The sequence below is a fragment of the Notamacropus eugenii genome, chromosome 4, assembly GCF_028372415.1.
Source record: "Notamacropus eugenii isolate mMacEug1 chromosome 4, mMacEug1.pri_v2, whole genome shotgun sequence".
NCBI lineage: Eukaryota > Metazoa > Chordata > Mammalia > Diprotodontia > Macropodidae > Notamacropus > Notamacropus eugenii.
Window position 1 is genome coordinate 271,537,279 of NC_092875.1, and position 19,340 is coordinate 271,556,618.

General features: G+C 37.7%; 1 protein-coding gene across 6 annotated transcripts in view; it reads right to left on the bottom strand.

Annotated features, from left to right (window-relative positions):
* Positions 1-6,409: 6,409 nt before the first annotated feature.
* ATP6V1H (ATPase H+ transporting V1 subunit H) overlaps positions 6,410-19,340 on the bottom strand; it is a 119,882-nt gene continuing 106,951 nt past the window's right edge. For all 6 annotated transcript variants that reach the window (XM_072604593.1, XM_072604587.1, XM_072604594.1 and 3 more), the window contains one exon: positions 6,410-6,826. In XM_072604593.1, coding sequence (XP_072460694.1) covers positions 6,766-6,826 — 61 coding nt within the window. In that variant the 3' untranslated portion in view covers positions 6,410-6,765. The remainder of the gene's footprint in view (positions 6,827-19,340) is intronic.

A 19,340-nucleotide genomic window follows, 5' to 3' on the forward strand; every position in this document is an offset into this window, starting at 1 on the left:
GGTTACCACATTTTAGGAAAGCCACATTGATAAAGTAGAGAGCAAACAGAAGAGGCAGATGTGAAGGGTCAGATGAGGACTCAGAAAATGGACCAGGGATGTTTTAGCCTGGAAAAAAGTCCCAACTGTTTTCAAGTATTTAGAGGTGTCTCACATGGAAGAGAAATTCATACTGTTTTGCTAAGACCCAAAGGGCAGAACTAGCATCAATGGATAGAAGTTGTGAGGTCTAAGAGAAAAAACCAAAGCAGGTTGTGGAGAGAACAGGGGTTTTTTGTTTGTTTTGGTATTTTTAAAAAAGTATTTATTTAAGCTTCCAACATTCATTTCCACAAAATTTTGAGCTCCAAATTTTCTCCCCATCTCTCCCCTCCTTCCACCCCAAAACCCCTTGCATTCTGATTGCCCCTTCCACCAATGTGTCCTCCCTTCTAACATCCCTCTCCTTCCCTTATCCCCATCTTCTCTCTTGTCCTGTAGGGCAAGATAAATTTCTATACCCCATTACCTGTATTTCTTATTTTCCAGTTGTACACAAAAACAAATCTCAACATTTGTTCCTAAAACGTTGAGTTCCAACTTCTTTTCCTTCCTCCCTCCCCACCCATTCCCACTGAGAAGGCAAGCAACTCAATATAGCCTAAATATGTCATATTGTTTAAGACTAACTGTATTTCCCTCCATCCTATCCTGCCCCTCATTTCTCCTATTCTCTTTCGACCTTGTCCCTCACCAAGAGTGTTTACTTCTAACTGCTCCCTCCTCTCATTTGCCCTCCCTTTTATCATCCCCCTCACCTGCTTATCCCCTTCTCCCCTACTTTCCTCTAGTGGAAGACAGATTTTCATACCAAATTGAGTGTGCATGTTATTCCTTCCCTGAGCCAAATGTGATGACAGTAAGCTTCACTTTTTCCCTCTCACCTCCCCCTCTTCCCCTCCATTGAAAAACCTTTTTCTTGACTCTTCTATGAAAGATAATTCATCCCATTCCATTTCTCCCTTTCTCCTTCCAATATATTCCCTACTCACCCTTTTCATTTTTTTCTTAGATATGATCCCTTCCTATTCAATTCACTCTGTGCATGTGTGTGTGCATATGTGTGTGTAATCCCTCCAACTACCCAGATACTGAGAAGTTTCAAAAGTTAGAAATATTATCTTTCCATGTAGGAATGTACAGTTCCATGTAGGAACAGTTCAACTTTAGTAAGTCCCTTGTGATTTTTCTTTCCTGTTTACCTTTTCATGCTTCTCTTGATTCTTGTGTTTGAAAGTCAAATTTTCTTTTTAGCTCTGGTCTTTACATCAAGAATGCTTGAAAGTCCTCTATTTCACTGAATGACCATTTTTTCCCCTGAAGTATTATACTCAGTTTTGCTGGGTAGGTGATTCTTGGTTTTAGTCCTAGTTCCTTTGACTTCTGGAATATCACATTCCATGCCCTTCGATCCCTTAATGTAGAAGCTGCTAGATCTTGTGTTATCCTGATTGTATTTCCACAGTACTCAAATTGTTTCTTTCTGGCTGCTTGCAATATTTTCTCCTTGACTTTGGAACTCTGGAATTTGACTACAATATTCCTACGAGTTTCTCTTTTTGGATCTCTTTCATGAAGTGATCGGTGGATTCTTTCAATATTTATTTTGCTCTCTGGTTCTAGAATATCAGGGCAGTGCTCCTTGATAATTTCATGAAAGATGATGTCTAGGCTCTTTTTTTGATCATGGCTTTCAGGTAGTCCCCTAATTTTTAAATTGTCTCTCCTGGATCTATTTTCCAGGTCAGTTGTTTTTCCAATGAGATATTTCACATTATCTTCCATTTTTCCATTCTTTTGGTTTTGTAATTTCTTGGTTTCTCATAAAGTCATTAGCTTCCATCTGTTCCATTTTAATTTCTAAAGAACTATTTTCTTCAGTGAGCTTTTGAACCTTCTTTTCCATTTGGTTAAATTCTATTTTTTAAAGCATTCTTCTCTTCATTAGCCTTATGGACCTCTTTAGCCAATTGAGTTAGCTTATTTTTATTTTTGTTTGTATCTATTATTTATTTATTGTTATTATTATTATTATTTTCTTCAGCACTTTTTTGGGTCTCTTTTAGCAAGCTGCTGACTTGCTTTTCATGATTTTCTTGCATCTCTCTCATTTCTCTTCCCAATTTTTCCTCCACTTCTCTTACTTGATTTTCAAAATTCTTTTTGAGCTCTTCTATGACCTGGGACCACTGCATATTTATCTTGGGGGTTTTGGATGTAGAAGCCTTTACTTTTAAGTCTTCCCCTGATGGTAAACATTGTTCTTCCTCATCTGAAGGATGGGAGAGAATGCCTGTTCACCAAGAAAGTAACCTTCTATAGTCTTATTTTTTTCCCCTTTTTTGGGCATTTTCCCAACCAGTTACTTGACTTTTGGGTCCTTTGTGAAGAACAGGGTATACTCTGGGGACCTGTAAGATCTCAGTTCCTCCAAGGTGGCACAATCAAAAGAGAGGGGTTTACTCCCTGGCCAGGCTGGAGGCTGAGATTCATATCAGCTGCTCAATTCCCCCAGGGGCTTTATCCAACAATAGATGCTGACTGTGGAGCAGCCAGGACCAGCCACTGCTGCCTGGGGCCAGGGCTAGTGCAGGACCCTGCTCCCTTGTCACAAAGGGGAAAAAGCCCTTTCACTGACCTTTGAAGCTGCCTTTGGCGCCTGTGGGTTGAAGGATCTAAGAACCGTGACTACTGCTGTCAGGGATTTCACCCCCGAGGCCTGCTCTGGTCCTCCTTCCGGGGGCACACGGCCAAGGCTGGGCTCCCTCTGTGTTTGGTGTGACAGACTTTTCCCGTTGGCCTTCCAGGTCACCCTGGGCTGGAAATCTCCACTCTGTCGTTCTGTGGCTTCTGCTGCTCTAGAATTTGTTGAGTCTTTCTTTACAGGTATTTTATGGGCTGTGGGGGAAGAGCTAGAGTATGTGTGTCTTTCTATTCTGCCATCTTGGCTCCGTCCCCTAGAACAGGGCTTCTTCTCCATGACAATGGTGGAAAGTGACTGGGAGTTATCATGTGGGAATGACTGTTAAGGAGTTAGAATTTCTGATGGGCAAGATCAATAAGCTAGTGAAACTTCTGGTTAGTAGTATGAAAAATGGTGAAGTTTTTAAAAAAAAAATCTGCTGCCTTGAGAGAAATCAAAAGATATATTAAAATAGTGACATGAATAAGATTTAAAAATTAAGATTTTACCCAGAAGGAAACAAATGATGGTAATGACACAATAACAATGAAAGAAGTAAATTAATTTTAAATGTATTTATAAGGTAAAAATACAATATGTTTTGCATGACTTCACATGTATAATTGCTTGCTTTCTTAATGGCTGGAGAGAGCAAATTTGGAATTCAAAAATTTTAAAATGAATGTTATAATAGTAAGAATGAATATATGAATACAAAAAATGTACTGGTAAACTACAGAATCTATTCAGATCTACATGAAGATGGCTTTGCAGCTTATGGGCAAATAGAAGGAAATGATGAGAAATTCTGAGTTGTACTGGCACATCTGGCAAGGATAATTGCTACTGTAGATGCCAGTATAACAGCAAGCCAAGAACTGCTAAAAGCTCATTAAAAATGAGCTATGTGCCACATGTTCACAACACATATCAGACAGTAAGGTACAAGTTATATATCTAAGAGGAATCATTTGCCAAATCTGAAAGCTTATTTTCAAAGCAAAAGCAATTCCCAATCTCAGAACATGGAAAAATATTTAACTTCTTCAACAGAAGGCTGAAAATTAAGTAACATCCAAATTTGTTGTTTTCTAAAATATGACTAAAATTAATGCAGTTAAAGCTACGGAAATCATTAAGAGTGGAAAAAAAATGTGTGTAGCCATTGCCTCTGTAAAAAAAAGAACTGTTACTTGGTAGTCCAAAAGTCTTAGCACTGGTTTAAGCACTAAAAACTTGTAAAAATAAGCTTTGATTCAAAGTTTTAATAGCTTAAAACTGCACTAAGACTTTTGGAATACCCTTAGGACCTAATTGAAATATGTAAGAATGACAATCTTTCTTACTTTGTTTTTAAGTTCTCATATTTAAATTTATGATATGTTTTTGTCTCTTTTCTCTATTCTGCATTTGTGTTCTGGCCCTTGAGTCTAAAATATTTTTTTAAAAAGTGCTACAGAATCACAGATAAGGAGGACAACTTTGAATGTTACATGTTCAATTTATTATATATTTTAAAATAAAAGCAAACCATACATAATACAGATACACACACACACACACACACACACACACACACACACACACACACAAAGAATGAATGATTCCCAACAGATAAATGGTGAAAGTATATGAACAAGAATTGTCAAAAGAAATCTAAGCTAGAATATATGAAAAAATGTCCCCAAATCATCAATATTTATTTAATAATTAATGCAAATTAAACCAGTCCTCCATACCCTTCATATTTGCAAAAATGCCAAAAAAAAAAAAAAAGGAAAATGACAATTGGAAGAATGCACATGAGAGGAGTTGTAAACTGACCCAGTTACTCACTCTGGAGAGCAATTTGCAACTATGCTCGAAAAGTCACTGAGCTCTGCATGCTTTTTGACTCACTAATAACATTACTAGGGCTCAACCCCAAAAAAGATTTAAAAAAAAAAAACCCACTCACGAACACAAAAATATTTATACCAGTTTTTGTTGGACTAAAGAACTGGAAGGGAAGAGGCAGGGAAAGAGAACCATCAGTCAGAAAACTGCTGAACAACAAATTATGACATATGAATGTAAGAGAATATTACTGTACATAAGAAAATGATGAAAGGGATGGTTTCATAGAAATTTGGTTAGACTTGTATGAACTGATCCACAGTGAAATGAATGGAAGGAGAAAAATATATGAAGTAACAACTCCGTAAAGAAAAACAACTTGAAAAGACTTTAAAGCACTCTAATGAGAAGACATGTGCATGCAGAGGACTGATGGAGTATGTGACCTACAGTGGATATGAGAGGCACAAGGTGCAGAATACCACATGTATTTTTGGATATGGAAAATGTGTGACTTCAGTTTTAAAATTACCTATGTTATACAGATTGTAGGTTCGTTGGTTTTTTTGCTTTGGCAGGGGAGTGGTGGTAAGAGGGTAGAACGGAGATGGAAGCTAACAACACTTGCCAAAAAAAAGGAAAATAAAGCATCTTTTAAAATACACCGAAGTAAAACAGACAAGCAGGACAGCTTTGAAAGCAGCATGTTGAATTTATTATACTTTTTTTTAAAGCAAGCAATACGAATAAAGACCTACTGTTTCGTAAATCATCTTCTTTCTGTTTTATTTTGTATATCAAAGTGTCTTTTGGAAGATTGGGGGGTCATTAAATTCAGAAATAAAAAGCAAAATAAATGTTTGCTTACAGCTACAGAAGTAAGATTTGGTAAAGTGGAGAGAGAACTGGTCTTAAAGCCAGAAAGTTTTTGGGTTAAGTCCTGCTGCCTCTCCCACACTGACTGTGTGACCCTGGGCAAATCCCTTAAACTCTCAGTACTCTTGTAGAATTGTCAGCCTGCACTGGTAGAAGGTATTTTTTCACCTAGGAATTCCCTATGCCATTGAAATCTCAAGTCCAAGGCCTCTCCCATACCTCCATAGAAAAAAATATTCTTCTAGACTCCAAACCCCATTTGTTCATTGACAGACAACAGAGTATAAGTAGAAAGACTGCTCAACCTGAAGTAAGGAGAGGGTTTCATACTTACTGGCTTTATGTCCATGGCCAAGTCACTTAAATTCTCTAAGCTCAAGTTCCTGCATCTGTAAAATGAGGATGATGAAACCTGTAGAATTTACTTCATTGAGCTATTGTGCAGCTCAAATGAGAATTATTTTTCTATTGACAATCATATTCATTTTCATCCTTTCAAGTCCCACTATCAAGGCTCAATTTGTGGTCTTTTTTAGTTCAGACAATAATCTAATGTCTCCCTGCCTCCAGATTCTCTAGGGTTACCAAGTCACTTTCCTGACTCCCAAAATCACTCCATTACCTCCTACAATCAGGAGTCACCCTGCTTTTCTAGCCTTCCCATATTATTCTCAAGTATAGAATATATGGTCCACTCAAACTGGACTCTTCTCTGTCCCATCTTTATTCCATGGAGCATGCTCATGCACCATCTGTTCACTATTTCTGGAATGTCTTCCTCCTTTTGTGAAGTCCAACTTTTAAAACTGTCCATTCTGTACAAACATCTAAAAGAGGTAAAAATTTTCTTTGCACTAACTACTTTACAATAACTTTTTTTGCATCCACTTTGGGATAATAATAAAGCACAAGGGGAATGTATGAAACATTCAATTTCTGACAAGCCAGGAAAGAGAAAAATATTTGGAGAAGATGTTTTGACAAGAACACTCTGGAATGTATATCTTTTAATAGCTATATTCATTTCAAAACAATAAATATAGAAAACAAAGGCAATACATGTAACAGTTATATTTTTGCAGATATGGGAAAGGACTAGCTTTTTAAAAGGCAATTATTCAAATTATTCAAATGATACAATTTAACAAATAATCACTTTCACTAGGAGACAGCATAAGAAGAAAAAGAAACAAGGGAGAAGAAATATCTGCATAGCAGGAGGTGAATACTGCAAAAAAAAATCATTTACTCTTGAATCTAAATATTAAGATTCACACTCCAGTTATGCCACTGTATGGAGAGTTGGAAATTTTGAAAACGGACATCACTATTCAACTTCTTGCAGTAGCTGTTTGAGGTTGTTCCGACTGTAGTTGTTTACCAAGATATTCCCTGAAAAAAATAAAAATAAAATGAGCATTTATAAATACAATAAAGATGCCACCCCCATCTTCAACTCCAATCCCCAACTTCTAGCAAAGAAAATCACAAACCATGCTGCTATAGATATTTCTCTTTCACACCAAAATACGGTACGACCATAACTTTTGCTTACCACAAAAGGTTTGTAAATGTTGATAGTTCACAACTTCTGGAAAAATAAGAATTCCTAAATCTCAGACTTGGATACTAACTATCAATTCTGGATCTCCTCAGATCTCATGCCCCTATGTGAATCACTGGGCCAGTGGGGAAGTAAACTTCTTGCTTCTCATTCTGATTTCTAGACTGCACCTTTGTTGAAAGTTATCCACAGAGAAGCAATAATCAAAGTTGTGATAATGGGAGGGCAGGAGAGGGTAGGGGAAAAGAGAGAAGGACAGAGAAACAGACACTCCAGTGGCTTCTTCTTGCCTAAGCATGGGCCAGCAACACTCCCAAGCGTGGCTCTGAATCAGATTGAAATGTAATTGCAAAGTTAAAATAAATAAAAATACAATAGAACCTAAATAATGTTAACATGCAGTTTTCTAAGTCAATATGTGAGCCACAGGTGTTCTTATGTATAGTTTAGGGGTTCTCATTTCTACTTGAGTGTGACACCATTGGCTTACAGAATTAAACACAAAATCCTCTGGCATTTAAAGCTCTCACAGCCTGGCCTTTCCTATGTTTCCTTCCACATTCTCTAATGATGCAGATTAATTGAGCTACTTGCTATTTCTCCCCTAGGGACCTCCATCTCCATCTTCCAACTCCCTGCCTTTCCAGTGGCTGTTACTACATTTTAATCTCTCTCCTATCTCCACCCACTAGCTTCTCTGGCTTCCTCTGAGGCTCAGCTCAAATCTGACCTTCTGCAGGAGGTCTTTCTCCTGCTTCCCTCACCCCAATCTCTAGCCTCCCAGCTGCTAGTGCCTTTCCCCCCACAGATTACATACCATTCACTCTGTGTATGCATGTGTACGTTGCAGGTACCTTGTTGTTTTATAATATGTTGTCTCCCTCACTAGAATGTTAATTCTTTGAGGACACAGGCTGTTTCTGCCTTTCTTTATATTCCTATAAATTGCCACAATAGCAAGAGCTTAATAAATGCTTATTAAGCATGTGACTGACAGTGCATGTAAATAATATGTGTGTATGTCTGTAGGAGAGAATCAAAGGGGAAGAGGAGACCAAGAAAAGCATCCTGGTGATTGTCTACATTTAAAACAGGAGTTCTTAACTGGGGGTTGGGTCTGTGGATAGATTATATGGGTGTCTGTGAAACTTACTCGAGGGAGAAATGACATTTTTATTTCCATCAGCCTCTAAGCAAAATTGATTGTTTCCATCAATCATTAATGTAAGAAAAAATATTATTGTGAGAAGGGGTCCAGAAACTTTAACAAACTGCCAAAGCAGTCTATGACATGCAAAAAAGTTAAGAACCCCTGATTTAGAAGCAAGAGGACTTAAAAATGAGTGGTCAGAAAGGAAAGAGAAGTGGAAGAATACGAAGTCGGAGACTCTAAGAGAACTATCCAGGTAATGAATGATGACTAAGGTAAGGCATTTTAATTTAGCTACTGAGAAGCTGATTTTTGAGATGAGAGAGCTAGTTCAATAGAGAAAAGAGAGATTGAAAGACACTGAGGAACAAATCAGTTGCTTAGAGAAGTGGTGACAGAAAGGTCAAGTTACTCTTTAAAGAATTTTCACAGTGAAAAGATGATAAATGGGACAGTACCTCAGGGAGGCAGCCATAGAAAAAGTTGGAAAAAGGCTCAGTTCAACCCTTTCATTTGACAGAAGAGGAAACTGAGCCCCAACAAGAGGAAATGATAGTAAGCATCAGGAGCAGGATGTGAATTCAGTCTTTTTTTACTCTAGAGTTAGTGATTTTTAAACCTAGGGAATTACTTTTTTAGGAGAGAAGAAATATAAGCATGTTTATATGCAGTGGAGATGAGAGATAAAAGATGCCTGAGAGTAAGACTGCTGGAACAAGGAGTTAGGAAAGAAACATGGCGTTAAGATTAAAGACATAGAGGAGGTAAGACACTTCTTCCTAGAGACATGACTGTAGGAGGTGAAAATAGGGAGAGATTTTTCAAGCAGAGAAGACAACAGTGCTCACATTTTTTTAAGTAAAGTAGGAGAGGTTATTAAAAAGGAATAAAGAATCAATTATCTTTTGCAATCTAAAAATTTCAAAAATGTGCCCAAATATTTAGTGTTTGAATGCTTGTCAAAACTAGTACTATATTTCCAAATGTTAGAATTCAATGTCCTACCTACACCGTCACCAGAACGAAGCAAGAAAAGATAATTTACTTCAAGGAAATTCACATACGGAACAAAAAAGCAAACTGAAAGAGCCTTAGTCATTTAATTCTTTGTCTACATACTACTGAAAACAAACAAAAAATTCTGCGAAATTCCCTGAAATAAGAGTATCAATGATGAAAATGAAAAGGATCTGCCACTGGCTTAGGAGTCAGAGGGCCTGAGTTCAAGTACCTCTAACTCTTATTCTCTACATGACTTTGAGCAAATTACAACCTCCCTGGGCCCCAGTTTACTCATCTTTAACATGAGAGGTTTGTGCTAGACAGCTTCCTCCCTTCTCTAATCTGGACTAAAGGTCCTCCTTCAACTCTAATTGTGTGATCTTTTGAGTAATGTGATTGAAGTAACTTGAGAGAGAACAGATCAAACACTCATCCTTCAATAAAACAATACATATTTTTGCACTTGATTCATTCAAAGTGACACTGATGGGAAACAAAAGTAAAGTTATATTCTCTGTCTCAGCCAGCATGGGGGTCAAGATACATTACCCTGGGGAAGAAAGAACTTGGGGAAAAAAAAAACAAGTATTGTTTAAGTGAAGTATTGAGTTTTCATCAGAGAACAAATGAAAGAACCTATAAAGCTAGACCAGACCCAGAACACATTCTGCAAGGCTATGCTACTTGGAACCAGTACTTACACACGAAGAATCTGAAGCCGTCCCCTTATTAGAATCAACATATTGGCATAATGAGATGCTAAGGAAAAATGTAAATATTATGACATTTTACTTGGCAAGACTATGTACCACAGTGTGAAATAAATTTTTTTTGGTCACTTACAATTTTGTTATATAGCAGAAGTGTAGCAAAGTTACCAGAATGACATTTACCGGCTGTGTGACCCTGGTCAAGTTACTGAAACCCAGGCAACAAATATCCTTCATCAACTTAGTTTTGCACAAAATTTTAGAATTGCAAGGAATCCCAATATGGCAGCATAATGTACTAGGTAGAGTTTTGGACTTGGAGTCAGGAAAACCTGGATCCAAACTCTTCCACAAACAGTTACTAGCTATGAGACCTAGGGCCTAGGTAATTTGATCCACCTCTCTTGGCCTCAGTTCCTCATCTGTAAAATGAGAAGGCTGGACTAGATGACTTCTGAGGTTTGACCTTGCTCTGAATCTATGGCGTACCTGAGTGGCCTACCACTCAAGCTACTGTGTCATTTCTCCAATATAAAATTCCTAACAAATGCTCGCACAGCTTCAGCCTGAAGACTTCTGATGCTGGGGAACTCACTACAACCACGGCAGCCCATTCTATTTTCAAAGATTTTTAACTATTTAGGAATATTTCCTTTTATCAGGCTGAAATTGAGCTCTTTGCAACTTCTACCTGTCGTTCCTAACTGCTCTCTTAAAGCCAAAGGAATATGTTTAATCTTACTTCTAAAGGATGTTTTTCCATAGATTTGAACAAGGATATCAGCCCCCCTCTTTCCCCATCCCCCCACATACACCATAGCTTTCTTTTCTGCAGTCAAACGTGTCCAGTTCCTTTAAACAATCCCCACAAGGGAAGGACTCAAGGCCCTTCACCATTTCGGCCACTCTCCTCTGGATAATCTTGATAACATCAATGATATTCCTAAAATGTGATTCACATTTCAGACAATATTCCAGATAAGGTCAGATCAGGGCAGAGTACAAAGGGACCATGCCTTCTCAATCTTTGGGGCCCAAGATCTCATTTGCTTTTTTGGCTGCCATAGCAGACTGTTGGCTCTTACAGAGCTTACAGTCTATTAAATCTCCCAGACCTTTTCTAGACAAAACTGCTATCTAGCCTTGCTTCCCCAGTCTTAGATTCACAAAGTTAAGTCTTTTGTAATTAAGTATAAAACTATGTTTATCCCTACTATATTTTCTCTAATCAGATTCGAACTAATTCTGTAATCTGTCAAAATCTTGTCAATCCTATCGCTAGCATCCACAGTGTTTCTGGGTTCTCCTCAACTGTGTCATCTATGCTTAACCCTTTATGTGCTTCAAGCAACTCCTTATGGCTCTCTGATAGGAGAGGAGATATCACACATGGGGTATCATGCCCTTACCTGAGGGTGTTCTGCCCAAAAGAAGGTATATTTTAATGGCTGGAACCTACCTAGTTTTCTTGGGGTTTATTGGCTAGATTTCTTTCTTAAAGACCAAGCCTTTAGCCCAACTCACTCTGGTTTTTATTGATTGGACAATAGGCCCCTACACAAGCACCACTTAATGGTTACTTTTTGGGCCCTCCTGGCTCACACTGAATGTAATCTTCCTGAAAGATATCTGGCCACTGGATTCAGATGGCTCTGGAGGACAAAGTGAAGCTGAGTTGCACAGCCCTCCCTCACTCAAATCCAATTCAACTGCAAGTCCTGTTGCAATCATCTCCTTGAGGTCATGGTCCTCTTCCAAAATGAAGGACAAACTACACAATGGCTCTAAAGTACTAAAGCAAAAAGCTTTGAAATCTGCTTTCCCTGAATCAGGGAAGCATGCCAGATTATACTGTTATCTACAAGAGAGTATCTTCTGAACCAATGAAAAAACAAACATCAGCAGTGATTGAAAATCTTCTCTCCCATTCACTAAAAAGCAAACATAAGAACAACAGAATTTTTCTTTGATCTTTCATTCCTTCCTTAATTTAAATCCTCTGAGATTCCAATGTGAAGGACTGATTTTGTAAATTAAAACAATGGGCCCACCTAAGGAATGCATGCATTCTCTTAGTCTCTGATCTTCTGTCAATATAACAAGCAATTTGAGAGGGATATCTAGCAAAGCATGTGTATTAACTACAAGTGACAACCAGATTTTGCCTCTGCTATTAATTAATACACCAATTTCTGAGGAGGAGGGAAAGTTTGACTCACTATGCTTGGAGCTTTTTCATATCTCGAATCACATTAATCCTAAACAGAACTGCTTAAATAACATCCCCCAAAAAGACTCACTGTATAAACAAAATGGAATGGATTTGAATGTTTGCTAAGTAAGTAATATGTTCAAAGAATATACTAGCATTTTAGAGTGATCAAGATGGTAAAAATTATCAATAAACCAGCCTTATAATTAAGTGCAAAAGATTTCTTAGCATGCGACATTTTCTATCATAAAATTTTTCCTAAGACATAAAGAGGACAGCAATTTTTTATTTGTTTCAAGTAGTCTAATACGTATTTGCAAAACAAAAAGTTGACTATGATTGCTTTATACACAAAGCCATGATATATTTTTGTGAACTAAAAAAAAAAAAAAAGACGACTATTACCACTAATACAAAATTAAACATCTTTCTGAGGAAAACTGAAAAAAGTCAAATAACAATATATTTGATCTAAAATATCATACACATAAGTAATGAACCTAAAACTATCATTTCCAAAATTTTCATGGACCCAAATGGAGAGGAGCCCGCCCCGCACCAAAAATGGGAGGGAAAGAAAGGGAAGATCCAGGTCCCCAAGATAAATATGGTCTTGAAAAAAAGAATCTATGATAGTCAAGGTTTTTTTTTTTCTTTTCTTCATAGCCAGCTGATGCAGTTTAGGAGTACAATACAGTACAACCCCAAAATTATAGAGGTACAGGGCTGTGTTTGTCCTTTGATGCCGAAGAAGACCATGCCATCAGAGCAATGATGACATGATTTGTACTTGACTTTGTTTTGAGTGAGGGAGGGCTGTGCAGGTCACCAGCCTCACTTCCCCTCCAGAGTCACCTGAATTCAGTGACCAGATATTCATCAGGATGACTGGAGATGACCCAGGATGCACTGGGAGACCCTGGCCCCTTTAGACCAAGGTCTATCCAGGTACTCACTTAGGGTGAAGGGTGAGGTAACACCTATTCATTGAATAGGCCTGTTAAGAAGTAGCCAGAGCACAGCCCCTTTAATGAGACAAAGAAAAGAAAGACATCAGGCTGGGAGGGAAACAGCAGCAGTAACTACTGATAATCACTCTGAAGCCAGGAGGATCCAGAAGAGAGTGTTTAGGCAGGGGCAGGGCAGAGTCATTCGGAAAGAATTCAATTTTACAGATTCAAGCAGACTTCCAGTCAGGGGACAAAAAAATGTACCGTTAACACTAATATAGCAGGTGAAGCTCTTCAGGGAACTTCCAGCCTAATGGGGATGATGCTAAAGCTTATATAGGAAAAACTTACTGCATTATGTGCCAACTATGCTCAAGGAGGGAAGGGCAGGAACTAAATGTTGGGTACAGGTATCAGTCACTACTGGAAACCCTGGGAGCAGCGGAGATGCGTTCCTATGGGATATATTTTTTGGTCTGCCACGTCTGTAACAAGATAGCCAGGGGAGCTGACTGCTATAGCTTGACCTCTGGATTGTATACAGTAACTGTGGGAATCAGTACATGATAGTTCCGTTGGCACATGATAGTCCTGGTCATAAAAGGAAAATTCTACAGAGGTCAGCTTGTTCTTATAACAGGTGGAGATAGTTTGCCTCACTGGCGCCCATTCATGAGTTACTGCCAAAGATAGACAGGGTCTTCGGGTTGGGGTGTGAGCACCCTATCAAAGTGAAATTCCATAACTGCTGTAATAATTCTAATTTCTCAAAATTTCAAAAAGCAAAATAACAAGCATTCTTAAACGTGCAGACACCAGATAACTATTAAGAAGGGATAGTGATGATATTCCAAGAAATCCTACCTCTACAAGGAAACAAAAATAACTGAAACAAAGACTATTGGAAGAAGCCTCAGTGGCCAACTAGTCTAACTCATATTTGTGCAGGAATCTACTCTACAAGATTCACTGGCAAGTGATCACACAGGTTCTACTTAAATATTTCCAATCATGGGGAATCAGCAACTTCACCACACAGTCCATTTCAATTCTGGATAGCTCTAATTTTAGGAAATCTTTCATTCTAATGAGCTAAAATCTGTCTCCTTATAACTTCTCCTTATTCATCGGTCCTAAAGATGTCTCCGGGGCTCAGGCAGAATAAAATTAATCTTTCACATTATACTCCTTCCTTCAAATATTTGAAGTTAGTTATGATGTTATTTCTCTAAGCTTTCTATTCTCCAAGTGACATGCTCAGTGCTTTCAACCAATCGTGGTTTGCCTTGGCTTCAAGCCCCTCATAATCTTAGACATGTTACAAAATTTCTTACTAAAATGTGGCCCTCCAAATCGAAGAGATAGTAATCAAAGAAGAATTCAGCAGGCCTACTAGTGGGGGGCTGTAGTATTAGTAAAGTAGGATCACACTAAGGCTTACAATCTTTTAAAATTATTGTCTTTCTCACATAAACTACTTTCTAGCCACATCTGTCTCATCCTATCCTTGTGTCAATGGTTTCTTGAAACCAGCGAAACCAGTTTCAGTGAAACCAATCCCTTCGTTCATTTTATGCAACAACAACAAAAAGTGGCTTACTTTTAAATGACCCTTTTAATGTTTACATAATACGTACCCTTCAACGTCTTGTGAAGCAGGTAGTGGGAACAGCTGAAAGATGCTAAATTATTTCTACGAGAATAACAGGAATTAGAACTGGAAAGGGTCGTCTAGTACAAGTTAATTTTACAGATGAGGAAAATAAAGTTGTGGAAGGTGATTATCCAAAGGTCAGTTTCAAAGAGATAGCATAGGGAGATTCCAAATCCAGGTCCTAACTCCAAATCTAGTACTCGATCCATTATAGCCCACACTATTTCCCACAACACAAGGGCTGTTTGTTGAATATGGCATAACAGTGATTCCAGCCCTCTCTAGGTCAAACCTACCCTCCACCTGCAAGGAAAGGGTTTTAATTTCTTTCATTCAATGAACAAGATAAAGCTAAAACTAAGTCAGGCAAAATCAAGTTAACAAGCATTTATTAAGTGCCCACAAAGGTGCCACTTATTATGCTAAGTACTGGAGATAGAAAGGCAAAGAAAATGAATCTCTGCACTCAAGGAGCTCAGAGTCTGATGGAGGAAATGATATGCCAAAAACTATGTACAAACATAATACAGAAAGAATAAACTAGAGATAATCACAGAAGGAAAGACAAAATGTGAGACTTAGGCTGAGTCCTAAAACTAGGCAGGGAAGCTAGGAAGGAGAAAGTTCCAGGCCTGAGGGACAACCAGTGAACATAATGAGCCTGGAGGCAATAGGGAGCCAGTGGAGCTTATTGAATAGGGAGGTGACAGGGTCAGATCTGCATTTTAAGAAGATAAATTTGATAGCTGGTGGAGAATGTATTGAAGCAGGAAGAGATTTGAGACAGGAATTCCAAACAGCAGACTACTGCACTAGTTCACATATGAGGTGATAAGGACCTGCGCAGGAGTGGGGTGGCTATGTCAGATGAAAGAATGAGATGTGCAAGTACAATCATCAGGGCTCAGTAAGAAATTGCATAGTGGAGGGTGAGAGAGAGGGAGGAGTTCATGATGACACTTAGACTGCAAGCCTGGATGACTGGTGTGTGTGGTAGTGGTGTGCTCAACAGTGATTTTTTTTTTTTGGTGAGGCACTGGGGTTAAGTGACTTGCCCAGGGTCACACAGCTAGTTAAGAGTCAAGTGTGTGAGGCCACATTTGAACTCAAGTCCTCCTGACTCCAAGGCTGGTGTTCTACCCACTGTGCCACCTAGGTGCCCTGCTCAACCATGATAAGGTAGTTAGGAAAAAGTTTTCAGAAGACAGATAATGAGTTTTAGACATGCTGAGTTTAAGATGTTTAAATGACATTAATTTTGGTACACACATTCTTAGTCTATCTTACAGAGTTACAAAGTTTCTACATCAGGCTCCATCAAGTGGTCTCAACCTTTTTGGATCCTGGTATAGTCATCTACAGACTTGATAAGCATGGTAATTATTCCATCCCCTAACTTATAAAAATGTTGAAAAGAACAGTACTCAATGAAACCATTACTAGATCTATATCCAAAGAGAAACAAAAAAGAGGGGAAAAACTCATTATGTAAAAAATATTTATAACAGCTCTTTTCATAGTAGCAAAGAAATGGAAACTCTAGGGATGCCTGTCAAATGGGGAACAGCTGAATAAGTTATGGTATATGAAGGTGACAGAATACTACTGTGCTGTCAGAAAAAATGAAGGAAATGTTTTTTTTTTTTTTTAAATCTGAGATTTGTGTAAACTGATGCAAAATGGAGTGAGCAGGACCAGGAGTACAATGTGTACAATAGCTATAATGTTCAAAAGATAAACAACTCTGAAAGAATTAAGAACTCTGATCAACATAATGATCAGACATGAATCCACAGGACTCATGATGAAACGTTATCCATTTCAAGACGGAAAGCTGACAGCCTCAAGAGTGCAGACTGAAGCATGTTTTCTTTTTTGGTGGTTTTTTTTTTTCCGGGGGGGGCGGAGATAGGAGGAGGAATAGTGATTGTCAGAACTAGAATTTGTTTTACTTGACAACATATATTTGTAATGAGGTTTTTTTTTCTTACCTTCTCCAGGGATACAGAAAGGGGAGAAGGAAGGGAGGGAATTCAAAGCTGAAAATAAAACTGAATTTTCAAAAAAAGAAATCAAGGAAGACCTCCAGCCAGGGTTGTGCAACAAATACAGGCTTCATTTATTGTTCTGTCGATTAACTAATCAGAAGAAATTGATGGAGAAAATGTCAAATTATGAAAATAAATTTGAATGTCTTGTGACAAAAATGTTAGATGCACTTTCTGATAAGGTCACCATATTATTACTTTTACTTAACTGTTGTACTTTGTTACAAGAGATCTCTCACAAAATAGGAATGATCAATAAATGTTTGTAGCATAAAAATGAAACACAAAAATAAAACTTGAATCTAAAAAAAGAAAAGAGCACCCACAATAAAACCCTACAGCACTCTACTACAAAAGTTCTTTCAGGTTAACACCGGTGAGTTAATCATGACAAAGTAGATAGAGAGCAGGGTCTAGAGTCAGGAAGACCTAGACTCAAATCCCACATTTACTATCTGTATGGTCACGGGTAAGTTATTTAATCTCTCAAGGCCTCAGCTGCCTTACACAGAAAATGAGGAGGTTCAACTAGATAGGCTCTAAAGGCTCCTCAAGCTGTAAATACAGGACCCTATTTAAATAATCTATATTAAACAAAATTAGAGTTCTTCCTTGGTCATCCAGGTTAACAGAAGATGATGTTAATAAAAATATTCAATTAGGATCACTGGATCACCAATCTATACCTATAAGGAACCTCAGATATCATGTAAGTCTTTAAGGCCTCATTTTACACATAAGAAAACTGAGTCCCAGAGAAGTAAGAACCAAGGACACAGGTATAGAGTATTAAAGGCATAACTTGAATCCAGGTATCCCTAATCTCACTCCAGAGCCTCTGTACTAGGGCAATGAGAATCAAAAACACCATTTATATTTACGTGTCATGTAATTTGCACTGTGGAAAAAATCTGTTGAAATGTATCAGAACTGCCTTTCAACTTTCCCATATCATAAGCTTAATAAAAGCTTAAATTCTTTAAGTCTACACTAAAAGGTCAGAAGAGCAGGTGACAGGGTAGTACGCTGGATTTGTTATTCCAACATTTCAGTGATACCCAAATCTTCACGACCCCATTTGGGGTTTTCTTGACAGAGATACTGGAGTGGTTTACCATTTCCTTCTCCAGTTCATTTTACAGATGAGGAAACTGAGACAAACAGGATTAAGTTACTTGCCCAGGGTCACATAACCTGTAGGTGCCTGAGGTCAGAATGGAGCTCAGGTCTTCCTCACTCCAGGCCAGGCACTCTATCCACTGTACTACCTAGCTTCCCAGGATGCTGGATAATAACAACGAGCAAATAACTTGGGACTAAAATTCAGTTGTGACTAATGGATAGGTGACTACTTCAATGCTGACTCCTATCAAATTTACCCAAGAAACAAGACTGCAGAAGTCATACTGAAAAATTATAAGGAAAAGATATCCTCCCTCAAAAACCTATTCTCATATTTTAAAACACCTAACCATCAGTTTTTTCTAACTTCTTATTTAAATTTCAGTCCATTTATAAAAAAAAAGGTTTTCTCCTCCATGGAAACAAATAGCTCATGAAAAAAGCTGTTTATACTATTGGTTCTGAACTAAGAAATGTCTAAAAATGGCCCAAAAAGGCACTTGAGCAAATCTTTACATGCACCAACAATATATCAAATAATGAATGCCTCAAATAATTCAACTTTTTCAAATAAAATCAAGTCCCTTCAAAATTTTAAACAAGCTGTTATTCATAAATAACTTAATAAGAAAGTACTAGTGATGCAAAACAGAAAAGACATAAATAGAAGTAATCAACAGAAGAATATGACTAGATTTCCCAGTCTTTACATGAATGTTCTAAGTTTCAGGAGAAATATTAACGTCAGAAAGAAACATCAGAAGCCAATTTCTGAAACCAGGCCACTGGCAGCAAGTTTATTATTAGAACAAAGAAAAATAGGCCAGATACCTTTATTAACTAGAAAGACAACTTTCCTTTCTCAGCAACAACAGCAAAAATAAATAAATAAATAAAAATCCTATTTTAAATCACTAGACTATTAATTCAAATTACTGGCTATATTTTAGTTCACAGACTGTACCAGCAGGCATTGCCAAAAGTTGTTCATTTTTTGAAAAAGTGAAAGTTAATGTACCTGCCACTAATCACCTAATGGTTATCATTTCATGCTTTCACAAACAAGGATTGGTGGTGGTGTTCGCTGTTGCTGCTGCTGCTTCAGGGAAAATAACTTTTCCAAAAATGGTAAATGTTCTTGTGATGGACAAACTGTAAAATCAGTCTGGGATATGTATTAGGGACTTTGTGGGTGAAGATGCTTAAATACAATCTTGCTTATATGCCTACACCTAATATTCTATTTGTTTTTATTTATTTCTATATTAAAGTTAACATTTCTTCCTCACAGTTCTCTCTAGCAAACAGGTATATATTCTTATTGGTCTATATTTTCAAGTTAAAACTTTAAGTCTTAATATTTCACAAAAAACACATGCAACATGAAGGCTGCCATGCTCTTGCTACATGTCCAGCACATCTTTTTCCACTGAGATAAAAACATAAGTAAGATCCTATTATATATTGTCAATATGCCTCCTCCTACTTGCATCC